We start from the raw sequence: 27,451 nt of genomic DNA on the forward strand, positions 1-27,451 counted from the left end.
TACATATTCTCCCTAATACAAAAAGTCTTGTGGCCTGTCTCAGTAACATTTTTATTACAGGAAGTGTTCTAATATCAAACATGTGTACGGATCTGTTTTCAATATTAGTGGGCAGCGTGTGGGTTTTGCTCCACTCCACGTTCACAGGTAGTTTTGACAATGTTGCAGGAAATATGCCCCAAATGCCCACAGGAACAGAAACAAGAAAACAATAGCCATTTAATATTCATGTGTTACTGTGCCTTTGGCATTGATTGATACATTAAGGTTTTTAAAGGACTGATTCGAAGCGCCACATGGAAGGGTAACAGTTCTCAAATAAAAGTATTGTCAAGTAATGTTTGCAGCTGTATTAACTACATTTGTTTTCCTTTTATAAATATTGAAATGGGGGCCCTTTAGCTTGCATCTCTAAAGCAGCCCTGCTCCAGTTGCTCACAACTGGAGTAGTTTAGTGATTCCCAGATTTAAAATTGAGCTGGCTATAAATTGAGCTATGAATTCCTCCCCTGTTTTGTGGTGGGGGCTGTGCTAAGTCCTGCTTTTGGCAGTTTTGCTGCTGCAAGATCCAGGTCTACCTTGGTGACTTCACAAAGGATCTCCAAGTGACCACCCCAAGAGGATATTATGAGTCCCCTGTCCTTTGCAGAGCAGGCCTGGATTAGTAGAGGCTTGAACAGCAGCAAGTTTAGGGGGAAAGAGAATTTGTGCTGCTCTAGGAAAGCTGACTAGCTGAGATGTGCAGAATACTTTCTTCCTTTGTGACCTGCTGCAGTGAGATGAGGAAGAGCTAGCCTACAGGTTGCACCCCAGAAGAAACAGGACTGCAGCAGCCATGGCTTCTCCAGCGGTTTCACGTCTCTCCCAACCATGCATTTGTGAGATTTGCGACTGTGGGTATGTATATGCCGTGTGCTGGCTTGCCCAATCATAGATAAAGATACACACCTCCATCCCCATTCATAGTTAAGTCGCTTTCGCAGAGCTGTTATGGACAGACAGAATCTCTCCTTGCTGTGTTGTGGTCCATGGTCCCGTTGCCAAGGATGTATCTGAGCTGATTTTCAGAGCAGCCATGTGACTTTTTTTTCTCCATTTACAGTCGTACCTTGGAAGTCGGAACAGCTCAGTGAGCCCGGCTTTTGCAGCCTGCCAGCTAGAATACACATGAAAGTGGGTTGTCTGAAAGGTGCTTTGCACAATGGATTCCAGGATTCCATAGTATGTTTCAGTATATTTGATAGATTATCATCTCACAGGCCAAATCAGCTTTACGTTAACCCAACCGGAAGGGCTGTTTTTTAAAATGGCATGATAGCCATAGGGAAATGATGGAGAGCAAAACTCCAAGGTTCAGATCCACAGCAGGCTCTGAATCCAGGCCTTCAGAATTCCTGATACTTACGATTCTGGAAGGTTATAGGTTGACATTATTGTAAAACAAAATCTCCCTCTCTCATCTAAACAAATTATTCATTGGGAGAAGGAAGTTCAGTTTGTGGCTCCTGGAGAAAAACCACTTTGTTGTAATGCCCCCTCTGTCCAGTTTCTTGCTGCAGCAATTGAACAGTTCCAGTTGACGCAACTTGAGTACTCACAATCACAATTTAGCACCAATGCCAATTGAGAGATGCTCTCTTCTCCACAAGTCAAAACAGAAGATGCAGAATGGGGGCATAAATCCCAGAAAGAGAGGAGAAAGAGAGGCTGGGGTGCTAGTGATACTCAGCTACATTTTTGCTTTGTTGACAGGGTGCCGTTATGGAAGGAGTCTCCACTGGGTGGCAGGGCTGGATGATATATCAATATAGCATCGAAAACTGGGCTGAAGCCCATATCATGATATTGGTTTCATAATTTTTGACCTGGCAATATATTGTGAATCGTGTGTGTGTGTTGTGCAAAAATCATAATGTGGGAAAAAAGCCAATGCCTTTACATAGCTCCATCCTTATTTCAGACAGTGTGATATATCAGTATATCATTATCTTTTGCTGGTGATATAGTACGATGTTGAAAACCAGCTATTGCCCAGCCCTACTGGGTGGCTGGTAGTAGCTGGCCTGACCTAGAAGTTTTGGGGGAAGTGTTGCTGGTAGGGATCTGGGTGGTCATTCTTTGCAATCGGTAGTTTCTTCTGCTTGGTATGAATTTGCATTGCAAAACACACCAGGTCTTGGTTTGGCCCATTTTGTTCCAGTGTGAATTGACTTGGAACATCAAAAACGTGTTTGCATCCAAAAACCGCCTTGCTGTTGGTCGTCTAGTAGGGCTTTTCTGAACCGCATCAGCTATACTTTCCTGCAATGGTAACCGTCTCTATATGTTTTCTGGATATGCATTAGGACAGTATGTGTATAAACCAGTAGTGCAGCTTGATCACCGGGAACCTCAGATTTCGTGATTGCAAAGGAAAACTTTTAACTATGAGGTGGGCTCTAAGCCCATGTGTTTTCATGGCTGTCCAGTCATTGGTTTCAACCTTGCAGTACTCCTTTTTTAATTCTACACCTCTGATGCAGTCCAGACACCGCATAAAGTCAGCATACTGACATTGGGTGACAGTTTTCTTGAGCCTCTGTGGGTCGTGACCTGGATGCTCCTGCCTGTGTGAGAGGTTGCTTCAATCTCTACATCTGGAGCAATGTGTGTGGGCTCACAGCTGGGGAACTCGATGTGTTTGGTGGATTTGGCACAGAGCAGAAACACACACATCGCCCACTGTTAGTACATCTGTGTCTCCTTTATTTTGGGTACATTAACACTTTTCCTAGCCTTCCACATCTGTTGCTGTTTTTCCATGGCACTGACAGTGGTTTCAGATATATTTACAAAAGGAGTCGTGCTGGTGCTGCATTTGGTCCGCGTTTGCCTTAATCTCTCATTTATGGATACACTGGCTGCTCAGCTGTCCCTTTCCAAAGTGTCTACATTTCAGTGGTTAGCGCCACGGACGCCATGCAGAGATGTCTTTGAGAAGCTGGTTTTTCAGCACAGCCAGCAGCAAAATAATGTTATTCCACAATTATTTGTATTTGCGGTGTGAAACTCTGTTTGCTTGACACAATTCAGCACAGTCCATCCTTTCCAGCTTGAAACAGGATTAAGTGTTGACAGTCTCCTCCAACCCATAATAAGAAAAGAATGAAGGGATTGAGTCTATAGATGAGGACAATAACTCACTGGAAGACCCAGAGGTGGGAACTTGTTTAAGAAGTATCTTTAAATGTTAGAATCTAGACTCACAATATTGTGCTGTAGTAGATATATATGGATTTGTGTGGTGGTGAGCTCTCATATTCCTAGCAGATTTATCTGAATTCTTAATATTCCACCGCACTTGTGTTATCAAGGATCTGAACCCAGGGTAGATCAGAGCAGGCTTGATTCTCAATGTCTGGGGTTAGATGAGTCAGTAAACAGATGTACCCCACAGACTTCCCCACCTCTTAGGAATGAAAAGGTAAAGGACCCATGGACGGTTAAGTCCAGTCAATGGTGACTGGGATTGCGGTGCTCATCTTGCTTTCAGGCTGAGGGAGCCGCCATTTGTCCACAGACAGCTTCCTGGGACATGTAGCCAGCAGGACTAAACCTTCCCGCCACGGTGGTGCCTATTTATCTATCTGCACTGGTATGCTTTTGAACTGCTAGGTTGGCAGGAGCTGGGACAGAGCAATGGGAGCTCATTCTGTTGCGGGGATTTGAACCACCGACCTTCTGATCGACAAGCCCAAGAGGCTTAGTGGTTTAGAGCACGGCACCACCCACTCTCTTAATGAAAAAGCAAAGTATAGCATTTGGGGGACACAGCTACAGTCGAACTGAGCCAGACACCAAGTGACTTAGCCTTCACTGACAGGGATCATGCAGTGTGTCTCTTTGACTGCAGCGTACAGAGGTGTTCTGCCCCCTCAGAAGTCCTTGGAGTATCTATGGAGATTTCCTACGCAAGGAAAAGAGGAAAGGGAGCTGCTAGATGCAGGCTTCTACGTGTTTCAAATTAGTATGTTCAGAGGTACATTTTAAACAACCAATCTTGCTATTCGGTCTCTGGTGATTCTGCTGTAAAGTAACTTGGACTGTTTGGCAGCAGAGTTGCTGGAGACTAAAGATTAAGGCTGGTTGTTTTTACGATGTTCTTCAGGAGCATGCTTAATTTGAAATGTCTTAGATCCAACGAAGTGCACTTTGCACGGAATGTTTCTGCTTTTTACCAGTATTGGTGCTTTCCCATGTCTACATCCGGCCCGTCGTTTAAAGCCATTTTGTTTGTAATATGTGTTGTAAGGACGTGCGAGGATGGCCAAACACTTCTGTTTGGGGAATCTGAAGTGCTGGAAAACCTTGTCTTCTGACGAGTTTATTGCCCTCAATTATTCTCTTAAGATAGTGGTTGGTAGTACTGAAACAGCTTGAAAGGTAAAGCAATCTGTACTTCTGCCCTTGATAAATACGAATATTCAGATGATGCATAACTTGGGCAAAAGGTGCAAATCCACTCAGAATTTGAAAACTAGCAAAGCTGTGTAAGATCTAGCTACATCCATTCTTCTATAGTCTCTCTCTCTTTTAAGAAACAACCTCTGTGAACTTGGCATGTATTATTATTATGATGTACAGGTGGTAACCATTTTGCCTGCATTCAGTTGACGTGTGACAGCCGATGCACAGGTCCTTTTGGACCCGGAGGAGGGGGCGGCTTATGCATACTCTACTGTTGTGCATGGGGGCCAGGAATGGAACCCCTGTGCAAAATGCTCACCCCCCCTGTAAGCGCGTGCGCACACGCACACACACACACACACACACAGAATTCCTCGTGAAACACCAAAACCAAGGAAACTTACAACAGCAAAAAGGCCAGCAAACGCCCCCTCCAAACAAACCCACCTATAAAACGCACAAACCATAGCTGCTAAAACAATTTAGCAATCCAAACCAGCAAAGGAGAACTTTGTGCAAAGACTGAAGCACCCAAGTCAGTGCAGTGTATTCCCTCCAACCCAGACAGCCTATTCAGCAGGATACCATGGTTGATGGAGTCAAAAGGATTGAAGAAAACCGACAGTGTGTCACACACACCCGTCTGTGTCTCAGCAGAGGTGATCCCACAGGGCAACAAAATCAGTTTCCGTTCCGCAACCAGGCCACAAGCCCACCTGAAGCGGATCTAGTAAATCAGTGTTGTCCGCAGAGAGTCATGAGCTGAGCAACCACCCACTCAAACACCTTGCCCAGGAAGGGATTTTCTTTTGAATCCGACATATAGTTATTAACACCTCCTTGGTCCAGACTATGTTACTTTAGGAACAGTGCAGTCATTGCATCCTTTAAAGACTCTGGATCCAACGCCTCTTTCGATGAGGAATTTACAACCACCTCGACATAACAATGTGGAACTTCTGTCTCGTTTGTCCTTTCAGATGCCTGATGGCTTGCTGATGTTTCCTAGCGCATATCATTATTTGTGACCTTGCCCGCTGCAGGGTATAACATAAGGGGAATGCTGTATCTATCAGCAGGAAGCTATTTAGTCTGGGCTGTGGAGCCATGCTAGGGATATCCATCAGAACCCTCTGGAAGGCTGGAGAGTGATCCAACTGCCTGTGTGTCAACAGGGTGGCTATTTATTATTTTGCTCCAAAGAATAGAGCTGTGTGTATTTTGCTGGCTTGCTTTGTGCTTTGACCAAGAGATTTGAACACATGGGAAGCAGTTTCTCAAAGTTTTTAAATGCATGTAACGTTCCTTCATCCTTCACGGCGAGGTGAAAATATGTAGACATGGATAAAAGTACCTAGTGTGAAATATTTACATTTTAAGAGGGCATTCAGTACCTGCTGCCCTCACCTGAGTATACAAACTCCGGAAGCCATTCAAATAACTGCAGCAGGAGAAGAACAGAGCCACCTAGGTGCATTATTTTGAATATTGACTTTAATGGAAGGCACACTTCAGCCGTTGTATGTTTGCGAAACAGGCGTGCATCTGTTCAACAGGTTACCGCAGAGGCGGTGAACTTGCTGCCCTCCAAATGTCGCTGGACTCCAGCTCCCATCATCCCTGGCTATCTGAAGCCGGGCTGACTGAGGTTGTTGAACTCCCAACTCAGCATCAGTATCTGGGAGAAGCACAGGTTCCCCATCCCTAGGTTACAGCGATTTAGGCTGGAACTAAAGGTTTCCCTTCGCTGACCAAAGGAACTTCTGCCAAGAAGACTTACTGTATCCACAGAAGAGGACCTTTCGGATCTGAATACGAGTCTTCCCATGAGTAGTTGTCGTTGTGCACCTAATGTTGTGCACCTAAAATCAACATTGATGCTCCAGTTGGCATCTGATTTTTTTCTGAATCGTATCCAACAACAACGCTGGTAGGTTCTGGGCTATGGGATCTGATAATGGCAGCTAGCAGATTGAGGTTGAATCCTGACAAGACAGAAGTACCATTTTGGGGGGATGGGGCGGGCACGTGTGGGAGACTCCCTGGTCCTGAATGGGGTTACTGTGACCCCGAAGCCTTGGGTAGGCTTGCCATACACCTGGAATTTCCTGGACATACCCAGAATACTGCTGTCAGAAGCAGTGCCCCGGCAGAAATTGGCATATCCGAACTTATGGCAACCCATGTCGGTAGTGTTTTTGCCTATTTTCCTTTTTAAAAAGATAAAAAAACGGCAATTTTGTTTTGCTTAGGAAATCAGAAAAAAAATATTTGCCCAATCTGGGCTAATCCAAAGTTGGGCTTTAATGTTCCACTATAGCCAGAGAATTGGGGAGAAATTTATGGGTAGCAAATTTTGGACAGATTGGTTCAAAATGTGCCACTCTTGAGGCTCAACCTTGCTGTTTACTCAGATTATTGTTGTAGCAACAGCAGCCAATAGCACCAAGATGGAGCTGGGCGTTTGCATTGGGAGTGGTTCAAGATGATGCCGCCATATTGTAGTCTAGTAAGCTTCTTGGATGCCCTTTATCCCCCACTGCTAAGAGGAGAGGAGGGCAGGGCATAGTCAGGGCCACTGATCGGTGGTCCTGTTCCTGCGGAAGTTCTCTGTTGCTGTCAACGAGGTTCTCCTCGGCATCTTTTTCCCTCTGAATTCCACAGGGTGGCAACATAGACCTTAGAATGCCAGAATGTGGAGGTTGCTGTTAGCTGTGAGTGCTTTTGCCTCTATTCACTTGCCTTTGCTCTGCGTTCTTTAAACCTGCTCCTTGCTTTTGGGAAGCAGGTAGCAGAGAAAGAGAGAGAGGTACTTTACATTTGAAGGTGCTGATAACTGCCCACCTTCATTCCCAACTAGTATTTATTATTATTATTATTATTATTAGGCAAACACCACAATTCTATACAAAATAAAAAAATTCCATCCAGTAGCACCTTAGAGACCAACTAAGTTTATTATTGGTATGAGCTTCCGTGTGCATGCACACTTCTTCAGATACACCACACTTCTATGATTCTATGGAATGTGAGGTTAGGGAGAGAATAGGTGGGGAAGTATTAGGTCTTTACTCAGTCAAATAACTAGTCCCTGCAAATGTGCTCTCCCTCCCTGCTGCTAGTTTTGAAATATAGTGGTACCTCAGTTTTCGAGCATCTCGGAAGCCGAACGCTGAAAACCCGGACGTAATTGCTTCCGTTTTCAAACGTGCCTCAGAAGTTGAACAGCATCTGCATTTTTTTTATTTTTTCTCCATTGACTTTGCTGATCACCCTTTGCGCCTCAGTTGTTGAACGTTTCGGAAGTCGAATGGTCTTCCGGAATGGATTATGGTCGACAACTGAGGTACCACTGTATCTTGCCCCTGTATGAACCTGCCTGGAGCCTGAGATCATCACCCTTCGCTGTGTGCCTTCTCCAAGGGAGGTCCAGAGAGTGGCAACAGGACTCTACACACTGTTGTGTGGTGAGCCAACCTGGTCATCTGTTTGATGCCAGACAAAGGCGTTTTTTGTCTCCTCTGCATTTGGGGAATAGCGCCCATGATACTGTATTGGTTAGCCTGTTTTAAATGGGTTCAAACTGTTTTATTATTGCAGTTTTTACTTGGTTGTAAGTCACTTGTGACTCACTTATCCCCTTAAACTTTGCTGCTCCTGAGCAACTTCTGTTGTGAAAGGAGCAACCTCTCCCTGGCGATTACTCTCACATTTGCCTTCCCCAAATAGGGCTGTGCAATATATTGATATATTGATATATTGAAAACCGCTTTGAAGTCCATATTGTGATACTGGTTTCATAATTTTTTTACCTGGCAATATATTGCGAATCATGTGTGTGCTATGCAAAAATCACAATGTAGGAAAAACCGTGGAAGCCAGCCAGTGCCCTTACATAGCTCCATCCTTATTTCAGACATTGTGATATATCGGTATATCGCGATGTTTAGCTGGTGATCTATTGCGATGTTGGAAACCACCATATATTGCCGAGCCAAACCACAATTGGGGGGGGGGCATCTTGGCTGCACTGAGCTCTGTAGAGCAAACCCCAGAGCTTTTCATCAGTGGGTTGAATCCAGACTTAGCCACATTCAGAGCAGACCCATTGAAATCAGTGGGACTTATTAGCAATGAACCATGCAGTCCTCACCGTGTCTATGCAAACTTTAATCCTGTTGAATTCCACAGAACCTACTCCCAGGTACTATGTGTTGAGATTTCAGCCTCAGCCTAGGATCCAACCTAGAAGGCCAACTACAGTGGTTGGCATTCATACGGACGTTGCTGTAGTCCACTTACCAGTGCTGTTTTCCCACCGGATGAGCTATGGAGGCACAGCTGTTGCTACTGCCCTTTCAGTAGCAAGAGTGCTAATACCCCAGCATTCCTTGTGTGCAGCAAGAGGTTGCTTTCATCATCAATCATGCTTGTTGGCTCAGAATGCTTTGTGGATAATTTCCCAGCATGCTTCACAAAAGGATAGCTTATTACCAAGGCAATGGCCCACAGCATACTGGGACACATTTTATGATGTGCATGAATGTGCTGGCTAGCATAGGAAATGATTCTGATGGAATACCACCAGTGGCAGGCTAAAAGCATGGCTCTCATAAAATAACAAAATACAGCCAATCCTCCGTTGTTGAACTTGTTATGTACTGACATTCTCACCCTGGGCCAGCAGGGGGATATTGTAGATAGTTCAGGTCCACATATGCAAATAAGGGATCCAGAGTGACGTTCAGTGATTGGATAGTTACAGAAAATGGTTACTGTTGCGTTCTAGTGGAGCTCTATATAAGCAGGCTGGCTGAACCCTTCAGTACAGTTTTGTTCTGGCCTGTGAATAAACAAGAGCTGTTTGAAGAATTGCTGTGTTGTCTGATATGTTCACCCACAATTTAACAGAACTTAATCCTTTTCGGAAGCCCATTTAGCTTCCAAAATGTTTGACAACCGAGGCACAGCTTCTGATTGGCTGCAGGATCTTCCTGCACTCAAGCGGAAGCTGCGTCGGACGTTCGGCTTCCGGAAAATGTTCAAAAACCGGAACACTTCCAGGTTTTTGGCATTCGGGAGCCGAAACATACAGTAACGGAGGCGTTCAGGAGCCGAGCTTTGACTGTATAACCTAGCCTTCTCTTCTAGCAAGTAGTGTTGCACACAATGACATGAGATCAGTTCTGCCTACGTGAAAAAGCCCCATCCACATATTTTTATTTATCGTGCCCTGTCTCTCAGCCCTGTGGTTTTCTTTCTCTTGGTTACGTAGCAGAGTTGGAAGTTTCGTTGTTTGTGAATGAAACACGACGTGAGAATTTCCTCTTCTGTTTTGCTTGCACCATCATATCATTTGAGATTCACATGAGCGCAGATATATTTTAAAAAATAAAATAGAGAGAAATAACTAAATAACTAAATAACTCCTAATGCAGCAAACGCCAGGAAGTAACTGTGAATCTGATCCAGAACTCAAACGATCAGATGATTTGAACAGGTCCCATTGTAAAATCTGCCCCATCCGTAATCCTCTTAAGTCACTGTGGGTGTATATCTCTTTCTCCATCAGCTTCAGTGAATGGCAGCTTTTTGTGGGCAGGGGGCTTGTAAGAAAGTCTTGCCTTCTGCCCGCTGAGAACCGACGGCTGACTTTTGGATTAGGAAAGCTGTCTTAGGCCTCAGAAATTCTCTCTGATCTCTGACATCCTTCCTTCAGGAAGCTTCTTTCTTAGATTGGGTTTCACCAAAGGAGGAAATATTATGTTCTACCCATTTAATTGGTATTTAGGATCTTAATTACCACACCTGTTTGCATTTAACTGCCTTTTGCAATAAGCTTGCACGATACCCAGTTTGGAAGGAAAACCCTCCTACTTCTCATCTGAAGATGTGCTGGGGTAGCTTCTCCTATAATCACTTCTTTGTCATCCTAATTTTCTGTTAATGGACTGCAATATGTGCTAGGCGACAAACCATTCTTTATCTGGTGCTGCTATGGTCCTAGGTTGCCATCTGTGCTGCTGAATTATTATATTTTTTACATTTATAAACACTCGATACACTCCTATCCAAACACTCCTATCCAAATTTTGGACTTTATACTGGCAAACAGCTGGATGCTGATGAAAGTTTTGCATTCTGTATTGCGTTTTACAGTTCAGTGTTCAATTGGATCTGGATTATGGTATTGCTAAAAGGGGGGTTAATCCTCCCCCATGTCATTTTCCTTTAAATAAATAAATAAATCAATTTTATTAACAGTTTTCAACCTAATATACCATCAAATTCCAACTAAACTAAAAAGAAAAGAAAATACAGTATATCAACCAGAAAGGAAACTAAAGAGAAAAAGAAGATAAAACACATTAATAATCCTCATATAATCCTCATAATACACAAAATTATAAATATATCTATGTTGCCCTCGGTCACCCTCATATCTCGATCTTCACAAGAGAGTGGGGGGGGGATGCTTCCATTTTGCTATCTGCTAATTGTGTATATAACCATTATTCAAAGTATTTAACATATATACTCCTGGTCCCAGCCCCTTCTGCCATTTTCCTGGTGCAAATTAAGAAAAACACCTTGGGGCAAACAGCAGGAAGATTTACACAAAGAAAACTGGGGAGGCTTAATCACTTCACCAGAGGCCCGGATATAATTCTCTCCTCTGCCTTTAAAGGAGCCACAGGTCCAATTGTGGACTAGCAAGGTTGCAACTCGTTGAGCCGTTTGGTGCACCTAACCGGTGGCTTTCACATGCACCATTTTGCCTAAACCAGAAAACCAGGAAGGAGGACAAAGTCATTGACTTGAAAAAGCAGTTAATTTCTGCTTTGCAGGGCTGCCCCGAGCGTGTTTAGGATTACAGCCTTCAAAAGACAAAGGGAAGTTTTTAAGCGAATGTCATGACAGGCCGTCTGCCTTGAGAAATGTAATGATCTCATGGCGGACCCTTTGCTGACCCTGCGAGCTGACAGTAAAGAAGCTGACCTTGTAATGACTCTGCCTCGCTGCAGCTTATAAAGAGGAGACATTCACGAGAGTCTTTAACAACATGCTCCAATGTCTGTCCTCTTCTCAGACTATTGACCTCATTCGGAATTAATAAAATGCTCCCAGTGGCTGATAAATCACAGCTGACTCTTATCGCAGCAGCCAGTTCAGAGCACAGATTTGTGCATTTTTAAAACTTTGGTTTTGCTTTCCTCAAAAATAAACTGTACGCATATATACCCGCACTAGAGAACACCAAAGTTTTATTTTGGAAAACGGTGTAGCTCCAGGGTTGCACCCGGTTTTGCCTTGCTCAAGAGCTTTTGATGCAACAGATGCAGCTGCTACCATAAGAAAAAGGGGGAAGACGTTCAGCGGTTCCCTCCTTGGCCCCTTGAACCCCTGAAAATACGACAATTCACCTTGGAAGGGCTGAATAGCTGCTCCTCTGAACATTCAGAGGGATGGTTCAGAGGAATTTCTCTGGAGGAGCCCCGAGGTCTCTGGGGCGGAAACTCTGGCGTATAAAGTATTGCAGCGCAGTCTATAGAGTCGCCATAGCTATAAATTAGTAGCAAAGTGGTTGGGGGAACAAAAGGAATTGGGGAGGACAGAATGTACTGCTCTTTTTGCGGACAAACCAGACCCATGAGATCATGTTTTATCTAGCTGGTTTTCTAATTGTGGTTTTTGTGGAATGAGCTGGATCCCACATGACTTGAGTGACAGTGTGGCTTAGTATAACGGAAGTCAAGGGAGAATTGTCAGATAGCAGGGGACTGTCAACTCTGTTGTTAAAGTGTTGAGTTAGATTATGAACAGGCAGGAGCCTATCTTTTCTGTGATATTATTTGCTGTTATAATAATAAGAGTAAACTTAAAAATAATAATCGTATCGTAAAAGATATTGAATTTATATAGGTTATTGCAATGAACAATGCTCTTGGTTTTAAAACGATTTTGAGTGGTGTCTCACGTTTTCTTATACTGTTGTATGGACAGATGATGGCCTTTGGCTAAGCAATAAAGACCTGGATTTCGCTTTTTGTCCACCCCCAGCCCCTTATAAAGCTGCGTGTCCGGATTGTAATGTTAAGTGGTTATTCTGATGGATGAAATGATAGTAATAGTAATAATAGTAATAAATATATGTTTGAGCTGCTGCTTTTCTACTGAAGTACACAAGGTCTGATCATGTGATAAAAGGCATATTAAAAGTCTTTTAAAAATAAATAAATATATGAATCTGTTATTGTCAGCCAGCCTAATCACATAACCTGTTTTACACATCAGCGTGGGACAGGCTATTATAGAGGCATAGCTGTCAACCTTCCCTTATTTAGCGGGAAACTCCCTTATTCCAGCACCGTTTCCCCCTGCTATCCCGGATTGTTGATCTCCTGTAAATTTCTTGGATTTCAAAGGAAGCAGCTCCTCTTCCTCCCTGCCGGCCAGGGGGGCTCCTCAACTGCGTTGCTCGGCTGCGTTGCTCACCAATAAGGAGTCTGAGAACAACTGGGGGGTGGAGCTTGCATGCCTTGTGGCGATCAAATCGGCCGTTGCTGCGCTGTGGGAACCACTGCTTAAGGCTTCGTTTGGCTGCTGGCTGGGCTTTCTGCCTTTGGGCCTTTGGCTCAGAGGAGCTCTACTCTGTACGTGTGTGTGTGTGTGTGTGTGTGTGAGAGAGAGAGAGAGAGAGAGAGAGAGAGAGAGTGAATGTGTCACTTAAGCTGATAGTAGGAATGCTGTAACTTCACACACTTACCTTCACACAATGTGTAATTAACTTGGGGAATTTTTTCACCGCAGGACATGGTGAGGTCAGTACTTTAGATTTACAAGGGGATCTGAGAGATGAATGGGAGATACGGTTTGTCCGTATTAATGGACAGCTAAATAGAAACTTAACCCCAAAAGTTAGGACCAAGATTCAAATCCTGACTGGGCAACTTTGCTCACTAGTAACATTGAACCATGAGGACAAGATGGTTGGACAGTGTTCTTGAAGCTACTAGCATGAGTTTGACCAAACTGTGGGAGGCAGTGGAAGACGGGAGTGCCTGGGACAGGTGAGGCTGCTGATCCCTTATTTTGGCTGCTGATCCCTTATTTTCAAATCTGAAAGTTGACAGCTATGTACAGAGCTAATGCACATAGCATACAGCAATGGCTCCAGAGCCTTTGGTTGCGTACAGACCCTGCATTTAAAGAACATGACTCTCCTCAAATAATCTTGGGGACTGCAGTTTACCCCTTACAGCACTACAATTGCCATCAGCCTTAATAAGTTACAGTCCCCAGGATTCTTTGGGTTAAAACATGGGTAGGCAAACTAAGGCCTGGGGGCCGGATCTGGCCCAATTGCCTTCTAAATCCGGCCCGCGGATGGTCAGTGTGTTTTTACATGAGTAGAATGTGTCCTTTTATTTAAAATGCATCTCTGAGTTATTTGTGGGGCATAGGAATTCGTTCATCCCCCCCCATATAGTCCAGCCCCCTACAAGGTTTGAGGGACAGTGGACCAGCCCCCTGCTGAAAACGTTTGCTGACCCCTGGGTTAAAATGTGCTTTAAGTGTGTGGTACATATGCAGGTTTGTCCAGTATGTCACAGGTAATGATCCTTGGTGTAAAAAGAGATATTTGGCACGTCCTTAAGAGTGGCTTTTCTTTTCACCAATGAATGGCGTCTGTGTGTGTGTTGCACTGGTTGCATGTGCAAGATGCCAGCTTTCATGGCCAACTTGGGTTTATTGGTGCATGCAACTGCTGGTCTATGTTTTAGCGTTTGGGAAGCGTTCGTGGAATCAGGTTTATCATCCAGAGCGCTATGTTACAACCATGGCATTCGGAAAATGCTTCTGAGATCTGCAGGAGTTCCTGCTAACCCTGTAGAGGTTTTGGATTAAAGTCATAAGCGTAGAGACTTCAAACTTTTGCTTTCCCCAAAGGAGGAGTTGCTTTTCACTGCACCTTTAAGTTTTATTTCAAAACCACTCACTGTCTAAAAGCAACAGGCTGACATTTCCTTATGCCTTTATCTGCAATGTGTTTTCATTTTCTTAAAACTATTACCACATCTAATATTCCTGTGTGATACATTGTGATGTGTTGCACATGTATGCTTTTGCTTCCTTACATTATCTCTGTAAGCTATCCTGCATACCCATGTATATATATCTTATAAAAATAATCCTATAATGTTGAGATATTGCAGGCACTCAGTATTTGTAGTGTCCGGAAACAATTGAAGATGTTCTTGTTTCGACAAGCTTTTCCAGCTGGATGAAGAATTGTTAGGTCTCTCTGCCTAGGGTGTTTCCCTTTCTTGCTTCTAGTTGTTTTATTGTACGGTTGTAAACTGCCTTGAAATTTATATGCAAGGATATTCAAAAAATAAGAAGAAGAATGTTTGCATGCCCAGGCGCAGTCCCCCCCCCCTTACCCCGGGAGCCAGACCTCAAGGGCAAAGGAGTAGACCCAACAACATATTTTGGGATGAAAATGGCCCCAACTTTATTAAATTTCAGATGTAGGAAACCTTGGCATAGGCATTGGGCATGTATCCCTCTCAGCCCCCAGTTGGGGGTCTGAGGCATGGCCGGGTCAAATAAGAATATGGGACCACTGCAAAATGCGTTTACACAGCCGGTCCCCTCCTGTGATGCTGGGGGGAGCTCTATGGCCCATTTGCTTTGCGCTTCTGGACAGAGACTCCCCTCAAGACCCCTCTAATGAGGAATCCTGCTATCGCCGCCGGCACGGAATGGATGAGTCACGCATTCACCCCTTCTGCAGTTGTTAGACTAAAGCAGGGGTTGGCAAGATTTACCTTGCCTGGGCCAGTTCACTCCAGCTGAGATCCCACAATTTCTGGTGTCTGCATCTGTGCAGATGTGATTTCCGGCGTCTGCGCAAACACGATTTCTGGTGCCGCGGAAGTGAGTCCCTGCCCCGCGCTGCGCCAGTTTAGCACAGCGGGAGCGGCTCGTAGGCCAGTTAAACGACCCCCGTGGGCTGCTTGTGGCCCATGGGCCTTAGTTTGCCTACCCCTGGACTAAAGGATTCCACCCAAGACCTAAAACCCCACCCGAGACCGCGGAATCGCAGTCTCACCTCCAAGACCGAATTCACTCTTCAAGGCTCTGCTTCACGTCTTTCAACCAACGCTCATTCCCTGTAGGTGTAAGATGCACTCGGTCAGTTCTGAAAAGGTCCAGTTTGTCAGATTTAATTTCTGGATGTTTTATCATTCGGCCACCAAGATGCAGGGTCGCATTGCGTATAGCCCTGTTGATTTTTACTAGGGCGTAGGGGGGATGACATAGAGTTGTTGAGCTTTTTTTGGGGGGGGGGTTACCCAGGGTTGTGCAGCTAAATCTGGCTCCCATCTGTCCCATCGCCGGCCAACTGCTGGAGTGTCAGTCAATCAACACCCACCCATTGACGCAGCAGCCAGTAACACGCACAATAGCCACTGACAGCCTCGGGAGCAACCAATCAAACGTTCACCCTAGGCACTACCCATGTATAAGACGACCCCCACTTTTTAGCATAATTTTAAAAGGAAAAAACATAGTCTTATACACGGAAAAGTACGATATTTGACATCGTTCAAGGAGCTGCAGCAAATGCAGCAGATTAGCCATATTCTTATGGCATTTGCAGAAGCGCATGCAACTTATGCACGGGGCTTGATGAGTTTTCTCCGAAGGGTCTTTTCAGGGCTACAGCAGAGTTTTCTCAAAAACCTGATGGCGGAGCTATTGTGGCCACAGTTACACACATGCAAACTCCACTCCTAGCAGGAAAATTTTGGTAGGGAATTGTCTGAAAGCTGTGTGCATATCTGTGTACATAACATGGGTAGCTGTGAGCATGTTACAGTTTCCTAAGTGTCTCTACATGAATAAGGGTGGGGAGAAATTCAGCTCCATTCACAATTAAAGTGTGAATGGAGCTTCCCAAAACAAAAACCCAGCCATTCTGCAAAGCCCACACTTCTCCATATTTCGCAGTGCAATTCTCCAAATGATAGTTACAAAAATGCACATATGATTATATGAGGAGACAGTCACACTAAGATGCCAGTGAATATTCATGAGGATTTTTTTAAAAAAAATGCAAACTGATGTAGAAATGTGGAGAACTGTATTTAAGGTGGTGGTGGGGGAATGAGAAACTGAAAGAAATCAAAATTGACAGATTCACCCATTCCCATACACAAATCATAATCTGGTAATTGTGTGACGTCATGCAATTTATATGAGACTTTTGAGCACTTTCCTACAAGGACATGATCCCTGTGTCTTGAAAATCTGAATTACCGGGCCTGGATAGCTCAGTTGGTTAGAGCATGGCGCTAATAATTTCAAGGTTGCAGGTTCGATCCCTGTATGGGTCAGCTGCATATTCCTGCATCCATGGGGTTGGGATCCCTTCCAACACTACGATTCTATGAATATTCAGCAGCCCTCATTTTTTTTGCTGTATTAGTGCCCCATTCAGGAATTTGGGTCTCTGGTAACATCCTTTCCTGGCTGCGGCCTCAGGAGAGCAAGACAACACTTCCATGGTGCTTGGTTCATGTGTGCTCTTGAGGCTTATCCCCCAATTTCGTGTCACAAAGGCCCTTGTTTCACGAAGAAGGTGAACCTTCGAGATGCTGTCAGATCCCTTTCTAACAGCACTCCATCTAGTCACACCAGCTGACAACTTGGGGGCCCAGAATTTGGCCAAGCGCATAGAAATCCATCCAATTCACTTCTAATTACTAGGGGTGATTTTAACAATGCAAAGTCGAGGTCATAAAGTAAGCAGGATAGCACTCGTCACTATCAGTTTGTGAAATGAAAGATCTTTCTTCCGCACCGCCCGCGCATGGGTCATAAAGAACCTCTGCAGCTCTAGGTGTTACAGAAAAGGCTATTTCAGCTTGGCGGGCCATGTGTTTTCAGCCAGCCAAATCACCGTAGGCTCTGAAGATGAGCTAGCAATATTGCTTCAAGGCAGACAATGCAACACAGCAACACCTTTAACTGCAGAAGGTGCTTTATAATACTTTAGCAAAGATATGGATTGAAGATTTTCCATGGTGTAGGTTGATATCAATAATATTCTCCTCCATAGCCCATGAGTGTTTGTTGACATATATATTCTACCATGCAGTGCAAAGAGTTTCCTGTATAAACACAGAGCATCTCCCAAAATCCTCTGCCATGTCAAGACAGGTGGGGCAGGAGGCAGTAAGATAATTCTATTGAAATGGCCAGGCCAGAAGTACGGCTGGGCGATACCTGGTTTCCAGCGTTGTAATATATCACCAGCTAAGCACCGCGATACATTGGTATATCAGAGCTTTCCTAGCTTTTCATGTTGGTGACACACTTTTTAGATATGCATCATTTCACAACACGGTGATTTAGTTTTACTAGCAAACAAAGGTTAAACTAACCCCTTTCCGACGTGAGAGGAGCATGGGGAGTGTTCGTGTGACACATCTACACACTGCAGTTGATACATTTAACGTGTCACGACGTTTGGGAAGCTGTGTGATATATCACAATGTCTGAAATAAGGATGGAACTCTGTAGAGGCAATGGCTAGCTTCATGGTTTTTCCTACATTGCAATTTTTGCATAACACACACACCATGATTCGTGATATATTGCCGGGTCAAAAATTATGAAGCTGATATCACAATATGGACTTCAAACTGATTTTGGATGCTATTTTGATATCTTACCTAGCTCTAGTCAGAAGCAATCTAGAAACCTGGAGAGATGTGCTTTTGCCAACCCTGACTGCATGGCTACTTTGCCCATAGAATCATAGAGTTGGAAGAGACCACAAGGGCCATTGAGTCCAAGCTCCTGCCAAGCAGGAAACACCATCAGAGCACTCATGACATATGGTTGTCAAGCCTCTGCTTAAAGACCTCCAAAGAAGGAGACTCCATCACACTCCTTGGCAGCAAATTCCACTGTCAAACAGCTCTTACTGTCAGGAAGGTCTTCCTAATGTTTAGGTGGAATCTTCTTTCTTGTAGTTTAGATCCATTGCTCCGTGTCCGCTTCTCTGGAGCAGCAGAAAACAACCTTTCTCCCTCCTCTATGTGACATCCTTTTATATGTTTGAACATGGCTATCATATCACCCCTTAACCTCCTCTTCTCCAGGCTAAACATGCCCAGCTCCCTTAGCCGTTCCTCATAAGGCATCGTTTCCAGGCCTTTGACCATTTTGGTTGCCCTCCTCTGGACACGTTCCAGTTTGTCAGTGTCCTTCTTGAACTGTGGTGCCCAGAACTGGACACAGTACTCCAGGTGAGGTCTGACCAGAGCAGAATACAGTGGCACTATTACTTCCCTTGATCTAGATGCTATACTCCTATTGATGCAGCCCAGAATTGCATTGGCTTTTTTAGCTGCCGCGTCACAGTGGCATATTGTCAAGGTGGCCTAGATGAGGGTCTCCATGTGGAAATGATTTCCCTGGCATGAGGATCATTTGTATTGGGGATGGGGAACAAATTTTGTTGTTGTTCTTCAAGGCCTGCATTCCAGTGGTGAGTGGGACCAGAAGGGGATGGATGGGGCAAAGGTTATGATGCTAAACTTTGCTCACTCAACTCCCTTCCAACCATGCTAACCTCTATCTGGTCTAGCAAAAAGCGTTATCTCACATCATGGGACATTCTAGCCAGGCCAAAGCAACCCAGGAGGCTGTGGAGCAGGACCCGTAAAGGGTGTGGCTTGGGGGAGTCTTGATGGCAGAAAAGAGGCCTGAGGTTCCTCACTGGATATACATATGGGAAACACAAATAGTGTGGATAAATAAGATTGGTATAACTGACTTGGCAATTGGGGCTGGGGGTATTCATCCTACCTAATGATGACCTTCATCATGAGAGCTAGAGAAGTGCAGTGGCTAAAGTGCTTGGTTGGACTGGAGAGGGTTGGGTTCAAATCTTGCCAAGTCAGGAAGCTCTCTGGGCTGGCCTAGGCCAGTCTCTCTCCCTCCCTCCCTCCCTCTCTCTCTCTCTCTCTCTCTCTCTCTCTCTCTCTCTCTCTCTGTGTGTGTGCCCAGCCTACCTCACAAGATTGCTTGGAATGATAATAATAATAATTTATCATTTATACCCCACCCATCTGGCTGGGCTTCCCCAGCCACTCTGGGCAGCTTCCAAAAGAATATTAAAATACTATAATACATCAAACATTAAAAGCTTCCCGAAACAGGGCTGCCTTCAGATGTCTTCTAAAAGCCTGGTAGTTGTTGTTCTCTTTGACATCTGGTGGGAGGGTGTTCCACAGAGAAGGCGCCACTACCGAGAAGGCCCTCTGCCTGGTTCCCTGTAACTTGGCTTCTCGCAGTGAGGGAACTGCCAGAAGGCCCTCGGTGCTGGACCTCAGTGTCCGGGTAGAACGATGGGGGTGGAGACGCTCCTTCAGATATACTGGACCAAGGCCGTTTAGGGCTTTAAAGGAATGATGAAGTAGATAAGTCATACATACATCACCCAGACCTCTTGAGAGTAAGGTTTTGGAGGCCCGTATAATACATTTCTGCAAATAAATATTTTCTTCGTGGCGCGGTAGGTTAAACCACAGAGCCTAGGACTTGCCGATCAGAAGGTCGGCAGTTCGAATTTCCGCGACAGGGTGAGCTCCCGTTGCTCAGTCCCTGCTCCTGCCAACCTAGCAGTTTGAAAGGACGTCAAAGTGCAAGTAGATAAATAGGTACCGCTCCGGTGGGAAGGTAAATGGTGTTTCCGTGTGCTGCTCTGGTTCGCCAGAAGCGGCTTAGTCAAGCTGGCCACCTGACCCGGAAGCTGTACGCCGGCTCCCTCGGCCAGTAAAGCGAGATGAGTGCCGCAACCCCTGAGTCGTCTGTGACTGGACCTAATGGTCAGGGGTCCCTTTACCTTACTATAATACATTCTGCAAATAAATATTTTCTTCATATCCCACCCAACAACAAAGGTCATGACAATGCGATCAAAAGAGAAGGGGCAACATGAAACTGAACTTGGGGGAAGCATAAGAGATAGCTAGGTAGAATCCAACTCTTGCCAAGTTTTTCCACAACCCCCAGTCATTTGCTGGCAGTGTGCTGAGCACATTGCAGCGCCCCCTCCTTTTACCAAACAAGCCCCTCCACACAGAAAAAGAGCTGGAATATTCCTTGTCTCCCCCCTAAACGCATGAGTAGCTCGCTGGACTCAACTCTTATTTTCTCTTCAGTAAACTCAGGTTGTTCTTGTAACAGCTGCAAAGCAAAAAAGGGGGATAAGATAACTTCAATTATTTTTAAGTGGTTAATTTCTCTTCAGATGCCAAAAAGGATCAGGCCAACTTGAACAAAGTCGCTGAGATATAGAACAATGCCAGAAATTTGCTGTACTTAAAAGAAAAATGCATTTGGCTTGAATATTTCTCTTTGCCTGACTCGGGAAAGGAAGTTTGTTTAGGTCAGCGAGAAGAATGTTTGAGCTGCTTCAGAGCTTGCCCTGGGGATTCATGGCTAGTGCTTTATGATTTGCACCGCTATTTAACGACCTTTTAATGATCTACATGAACTTGGAAGCGCACTTGTGTGCAGATGATGTCATGCATTAGGCTGCTTCGACAATGTAAGTCACAAGTACAAAAATGTGTGGCTTTCTGATCAACTAGATGCCAGTTCTGTGGGCAGTTGGTACTAAAGACTCCTGCCATAAACAGAGTGTATTTTCTAACATTAAATTACAATAGAGGGTCTCTGCAATGGTCTGATTTAGGGCTGATTTAATAGTGGTAATAACTTTGTATGTTTTACTCCAGCTCTGTACAATGAGGTTGCCACTATTTCTGCTGGCCCAGCCATTGTGACTTCAGTGGGGCCATAGCTAAGAGGTAGAGGTCCATTTGACCATATGCATTGGTTCTAAATTTCACTTCCAGGTGTTGAAAATAGATCCCAACCACTATTTCCCACTCTCCACTCCCTTAACTGATAAGTTTGGAACTGAAGATTCTGAATCCAGAATTTGGAATTTCTAACAATCAGGACATAGGTGGCCAGAGTGGTGCATGCTCTGGTTATCTCCCGCTTGGACTACTGCAATGCGCTCTACGTGGGGCTACCTTTGAAGGTGACCCGGAAACTACAACTAATCCAGAACGCGGCAGCTAGACTGGTCACTGGGAGCGGCCGCCAAGACCATATAACACTGGTCTTGAAAGACCTACACTGGCTCCCAGTATGTTTCTGAGCACAATTCAAAGTGTTGGTGCTGACCTTTAAAGCCCTAAACGGCCTTGGTCCAGTATATCTGAAGGAGTGTCTCCACCCCCATCGTTCTACCCGGACACTGAGGTCCAGCACCAAGGGCCTTCTGGTGGGTCCCTCATTTTGAGAAGCGAAGTTACAGGGAACCAGGCAGAGGGCCTTCTCGGTAGTGGCGCCCACCCTGTGGAACACACTCCCACCAGATATCAAAGAGAACAACTACCAGACTTTTAGAAGGCATCTGAAGGCAGCCCTGTTTAGGGAAGCTTTTAATGTTTGATGTATTACAGTATTTTAATATTTTTTTGGAAGCCGCCCAGAGTGGCTGGGGAAGCCCAGCCAGATGGCCGGGATATAAATAATAAATTATTATTATTATTATTATTATTATTATTATTATTATTATTATTATTATTATTATTAGACTCTGAGGGTGATTTTTGTGAATCAAGATAAACCCAGAAGTATGGATGAATCAAATTCTCTGTTTGGGTTTCTTTGAGTTTCTTGTTTCTCCCATCTTAACTTCAGTTCACCACATTCCCTCATCAGTTTACATTCTTGAAAAACCTCAAAGACTTGTCACCATTTTAGCATGCATTTCTTCTAGAAAATTTTGTATGTACTTTTGCCCAATATACATGTTTTTGGAAGCAATTTAACCTAATGTTTGGGTTATGTACTCTGTGGTCTGTGTTTGCCTGAGCTTGAGTCTGGACTAAGGATTCTGAACCCCTGTGTTCTGATTCAATACATGATATCCAATCACAGAACATTTCAGGACTTGTGCCTCTGCCATTGGCCCTTAAAACTCTGAGTCATGATTTGCAGCTTGGGAGTTTAGACAGCCAATCACGTTGGGAGTGGGAGTGGCCCAGTCCTTCAGAAATGTATATAAGCAGTTGCTTTGCCCTGTTGTCCAGTTCTGTTAGTTCAGTAAAGGTTATTGCTGTTACTACTGTGTCTTATCTCATGGGAACCCACTACACTTCAGTTTGTGTATTGCTTTCAATATGCATTTCATGTGTATGCTTTTTGGGGGGCATACTTTCTCCTTATACACTTGTTTTTGTACACAAGTTTTCAACTCAAGAGAAGCGCAAATTTTATTTATCATTAATTTTTTATTAGCAAAACCATATAAATACATAGCAAATACATTAATAACCTATACGAAAAGAGGAAAGGGGGGAAAACATACACGTCAACGTGAACAAAAAAAAAGAAATGAATAGAAAGAAAAGAAAAAATAAAAAGATACAAATTGACAAAATTTAACTATAACAGAACGATAACTTAAACATTCTCAATACCTATCACCTGATAGATTCTATTTAATATGATTCTACCCTGTGTTGGTATTTCTTGTATATTGTGAACCTTCGGTGTGGGTTGAATCTCGTTACTTATTTTTTATTGTAGACTTCCTTCTGCCTCATTACAGTTTCAGTTCACATTAACCTACTCTTTTCCCCTGTCTTTATTGTTTTATCCTCATCTTGGAGAAGTGCAAATTTTAACTGATACCAGCATTCTGGTTTGCGTACTGTTTCAGGAACTGTGAATCGGGTAATGCAAATCAAACTGAATTCCAACCCCATCCCTGCTCAAGAGGCCTGGGGCCAGAACCTTCTCTCAACTAGGAATGTTCCAGATTGTTCCCATTAAATCACCTGTAGGCATTCCAGCATTTCTTGGATTTCGGCAGAGGGAGAGGGAGGTCAACAGCATGGGCCACTGAATTTTAATACAGGAAAGGCAGACTTATCTCTGAATGCAACTGTCAATATTCCCTGAGGGGATTTATTCATTTGCAGTTTTGCCTAAGGTTCCCACATTTTAAGCAGCAGCAACATTGCCTTACTTCACAGGTGAGGTGTAAATCAATTTCAAAACGGAAAAGCATTCGCATTTAAACTTGGCAGGAAACCATACTTCTGTGACTCTGAGCCCAGCTTTGGCTGGGGACGGCAGGATATAAATAAAATTATTATTATTATTATTATTATTATTATTATTATTATTATTATTATTATTAATTTTATTGTAGGAAGGCTTGCCGTCCCTCTTCTTCCCCCTGTACAGTGGTACCTCAGGTTACATACGCTTCAGGTTACAGACTCCGCTATCCCAGAAATAGTGCTTCAGGTTAAGAACTTTGCTTCAGGATGAGAACAGAAATCGTACTCCGGCAATGCGGCAGCAGCAGGAGGCCCCATTAGCTAAAGTGGTGCTTCAGGTTAAGAACAGTTTCAGGTTAAGAACGGACCTCCGGAACGAATTAAGTACTTAACCTGAGGTACCATTGTAAAGTGTTTTAGGGCTAGCTCTGGTGAACCTGTGCCATGGGAAAGGATCTCTGCACATGCTCCAAGGATCTCTTCTTTATTACTATGTCACATGTCTCGGTCCTCAGCACTGTCCCTGGAAGCAGTTTGCAGAGCTGAGCTGAGACAAACAAAGTTCTTGTTTTGTACGCCAACTAATTCCTAACCTTTGTGCTTCCTCCAGGCGCCATCGCTGCCCTCATATAACCAGACCCTTCGAAATGAACGAGAAGCCATGTCTCCTCACTGAGTATACAGAGAAATACCCACTTTATCCCAACTTTGAACCCAGAGAATCCTGCAAACCCGTCATAGAGTACAATAAGCAGCCAGTGCCAATGGAGGGCATTTCTACCATGAGGTAACAAAATGGCAAGTGATGGGTATCTGTGAGCCATGAAACAGACATACCTGGGAAAAGATGTGTGTTGCAGTCCCGTGTGGGGGTGAAGTCCTGATTTTCGGGACTTGAGGAGGGAAATGATGGAGGGTTTGTTATCCTGCTGAATGGAGAGAGCAGAGAGTGCAGAATGGATGTTACTCTTTTCTCAGTAACACCAATACCTCTGGGCAACAGAGGCATTTTGGCCTCATAAACTGAGACAGGGAAGATCAGTCCAATGTTTATTATGGTGAGCGGACCATCAAAGGAGTACAGAGCATAAAAAAAATTAAATCACAGCCATTGCAGAACAAGGCTCGACAGGTGGCAAGGGGACACCTAGCTACTTTGCCACGATTTCAAATCTTCAGGGCCTGATAAGCTGCACCCAAGGGGTACTAAAGGAGCTCACAGATGTAATCTCAGAGCCTTTGCCTAAAAACTGAGAATTCTTGTAGAACAGGAGGTTTTTGAACTGTCCCTAGCTAAGATGCTCAAGAACGTATGGATGCAGCCTTATCTATGGGGCTTCATTAGACTTGGAAAAAGAGGCTATGGGGTGGAGAAGGGGGCACAGTTTGTAAACAGCAGCAATAATAGCACCAGCAGCACCAGCAATGTCCTGCTAAGCACAACGCTTGTGAGTTTCCTTTTCTTTAAACAATTGGCCAAGTTAGGACCCACTACAGATTCCCAGCTTGATTACCACCATACAGATATATCGGGGGGGGGGGGGGAATAAAAAGTGTGTCCTCAACTGCATGTTTGGGCTAGATATGGGACTCGGGTGTAAAAAAATTGAAGACTATTATCAACAACAACAACAATCTTTATTATGGTCCAAAGACCCAACAAATCGTTAAAAAGCAGTACACAATTCATACAGCCTACCTCCAGGTTAAACAAGCATTTTGTTCAGAATATAGGGATCATTGGTTCTTGCAACCACCGATAAAAACTTTGCCACTGCTAATGTTCTAGCATTTGTCTGGTCTTCCAATAGGAACCTGACATAGTGAGCCTCTGCTTTTCCCGGGAAAGATACCAGCAAGGGTAGTATCAGTTCAGCCCTGGCTTGCTCATATTTTGCACAGTGCAACAAAATATGTTTTATGGAATCGATGTCTTGGGCACACGAGCAAAGTCTGTCCTGGTAGGGAACTCCTCTCAACCTGCCATCCAACACTGCAGAAGGAAAGACGCGTAGTCTGGCTTTGGTGAAAAAAAATTGAAGACTATTATCATTTATGATGATTAAATTTATTACCTGCTTTTCACCACCAGGTCCCCAGGCTGGTCACAATATCCTAACATTCAACATTAGGAACGTGAAAACAAATCACAGTTGCGGGAACAGGGCGAGTTGGCCTGTCAACCCAAATCCCCTGCCAGCTTCCAGGGGCATTAAACCTGTCCGACAACATTATCTAAGGACAGGTGCAATATAGACACATGTTTTTCCTCGGTTCTAGATATTAACACAAGTGAGCCATGCCGGCGTTCTTGTTTACAGGAGAGATTACGTCCCTCATGAAGTATCGCCTATAAAGCTGAGGCCGCCCGAACAATATTTCAAGAGTAATGCAGCTATGGACCTGTTGTCTACGTATAAGCAAGACTACAACCCTTACCCCATTAATCGAGTGCGTCCTTGCATGCCTCAGGAACGGAAATATTCTTCCGATGACAAGATGACCACAGTACCAACATACAAAGGTAAGTGTCAAAGGAGCTATTTTATAAGGCGATCTGCTTCTTTGCAACATCTTGGACACGGGGCTGAAACAAAGGCGCCTTAATCCGTACGATGTCACCATAGCAATTTGCCGCAGGACAGAGATGCTTTCTTTTGCACTTATAGCTCCATCACTATAAATGGCCAGAGTCTGGTGTTGCAGTGACCAACTCGGTGAGGATCAGGTGACGCGAGGGACCAGTAAGGTTCCACCACCTCATTCTATCCTTACAGGGTCCTTGCCGCGGGATCACATTCATCTGGTGCTTTACCAACTGCACTGGCTCCCGGTGGAGTACAGGGTGCTGGTTTTGGCCTTTAAAGCCCTATACGGCTAGGACCCTCGTACTTACGGGACCGCCTCTCCTGGTATGCCCCACAGAGGACCTTAAAGTCCACAAATGACAACATTTCGGAGGTCCCAGGTCGCAAGGTGTTTAGATTGGTCTCAACTAGGGCCAGGGCCTTTTCAGTTCTGGCCCCGACTTGGTGGAACGCTCTGTCACGAGAGACTAGGGTCCTGCGGGACTTGACATCTTTCCGCAGGGCCTGCAAGACAGAGCTGCGCCTTTGGTTTGGACTCGTTCTGACCCTTATGTTTCCCTCCCCTTGTGGTCTTGATTTATCGGCTACTTTTAAAATGAGGCTGCATTTTAAATTGCATTTTAACCTGTATTTTAAATTGGTCCCCCCCGCCTTATGTTTTTAATGTGGTTTTATTGGTGTAAGCCGCCCTGAGCCCGGCTCTGGCTGGGGAGGACAGGGTATAAATTATTATTATCATTATTATTATTAAGCGGCCAACTCTGGCTTGGCTCCTGTGTCTGAGGCAGTTATTGCTTGGGGACTGCAGGTCAGCTGTGGTGGGGTTATCTCATGGCAGCTTCTTGTTCACATCTCAGTATTTAAAGACTGCAGAATCTGTGCACAGAATCTGCATATCATCAGAGGATATGCAAAGCTGGATGCAGCTGGGGAGACGCAACCAGTGAGGAGCCTTTTCGGTGCCGTGTCTGTGGCACAGAATGCTACCCTGAGAAAGGGCTGTTAAACTAGAGTGAGCAAGGGCTCACTTAAATGTTAAGAGCAGTGGAGGTATTTTCCTGGGGGTACTCAAGGGTCCACAGTAACGGCACTCCCCCCCCCAAAAAAAACATGTTAGAAGTGTCGCAGTTACTGGAACAACTTCACTGATTAAGAGAAATGAAACCCTAGTATGTAAACAGTGTTAACTCTGCTGGGGATACTGTCAGAAATATAGATATTCAAACTTGTAGGCAGGTCAGGAAC

General features: G+C 44.5%; 1 protein-coding gene and 1 long non-coding RNA gene across 2 annotated transcripts in view; one reads left to right on the top strand and one right to left on the bottom strand.

The window, feature by feature from the left end:
• Window positions 1-433: 433 nt before the first annotated feature.
• Window positions 434-27,451, top strand: part of SAXO1 (stabilizer of axonemal microtubules 1) — a 35,858-nt gene continuing 8,840 nt past the window's right edge. Inside the window, exons 1-3 of the mRNA XM_083482295.1 lie at window positions 434-897; window positions 24,229-24,405; window positions 25,940-26,142. Of these exons, the coding sequence (XP_083338421.1) occupies window positions 836-897; window positions 24,229-24,405; window positions 25,940-26,142 (442 nt within the window). The 5' untranslated portion in view covers window positions 434-835. The remainder of the gene's footprint in view (window positions 898-24,228; window positions 24,406-25,939; window positions 26,143-27,451) is intronic.
• LOC310696614 lies at window positions 5,923-8,795 on the bottom strand. Its single transcript, XR_014520642.1, has 2 exons — window positions 8,749-8,795; window positions 5,923-6,150 (listed from the first exon to the last, which is right to left on the bottom strand). It is a non-coding gene; the product is annotated as an uncharacterized lncRNA (long non-coding RNA).

This window comes from Podarcis liolepis (assembly GCF_965112155.1).
Source record: "Podarcis liolepis genome assembly, chromosome: 17".
NCBI lineage: Eukaryota > Metazoa > Chordata > Lepidosauria > Squamata > Lacertidae > Podarcis > Podarcis liolepis.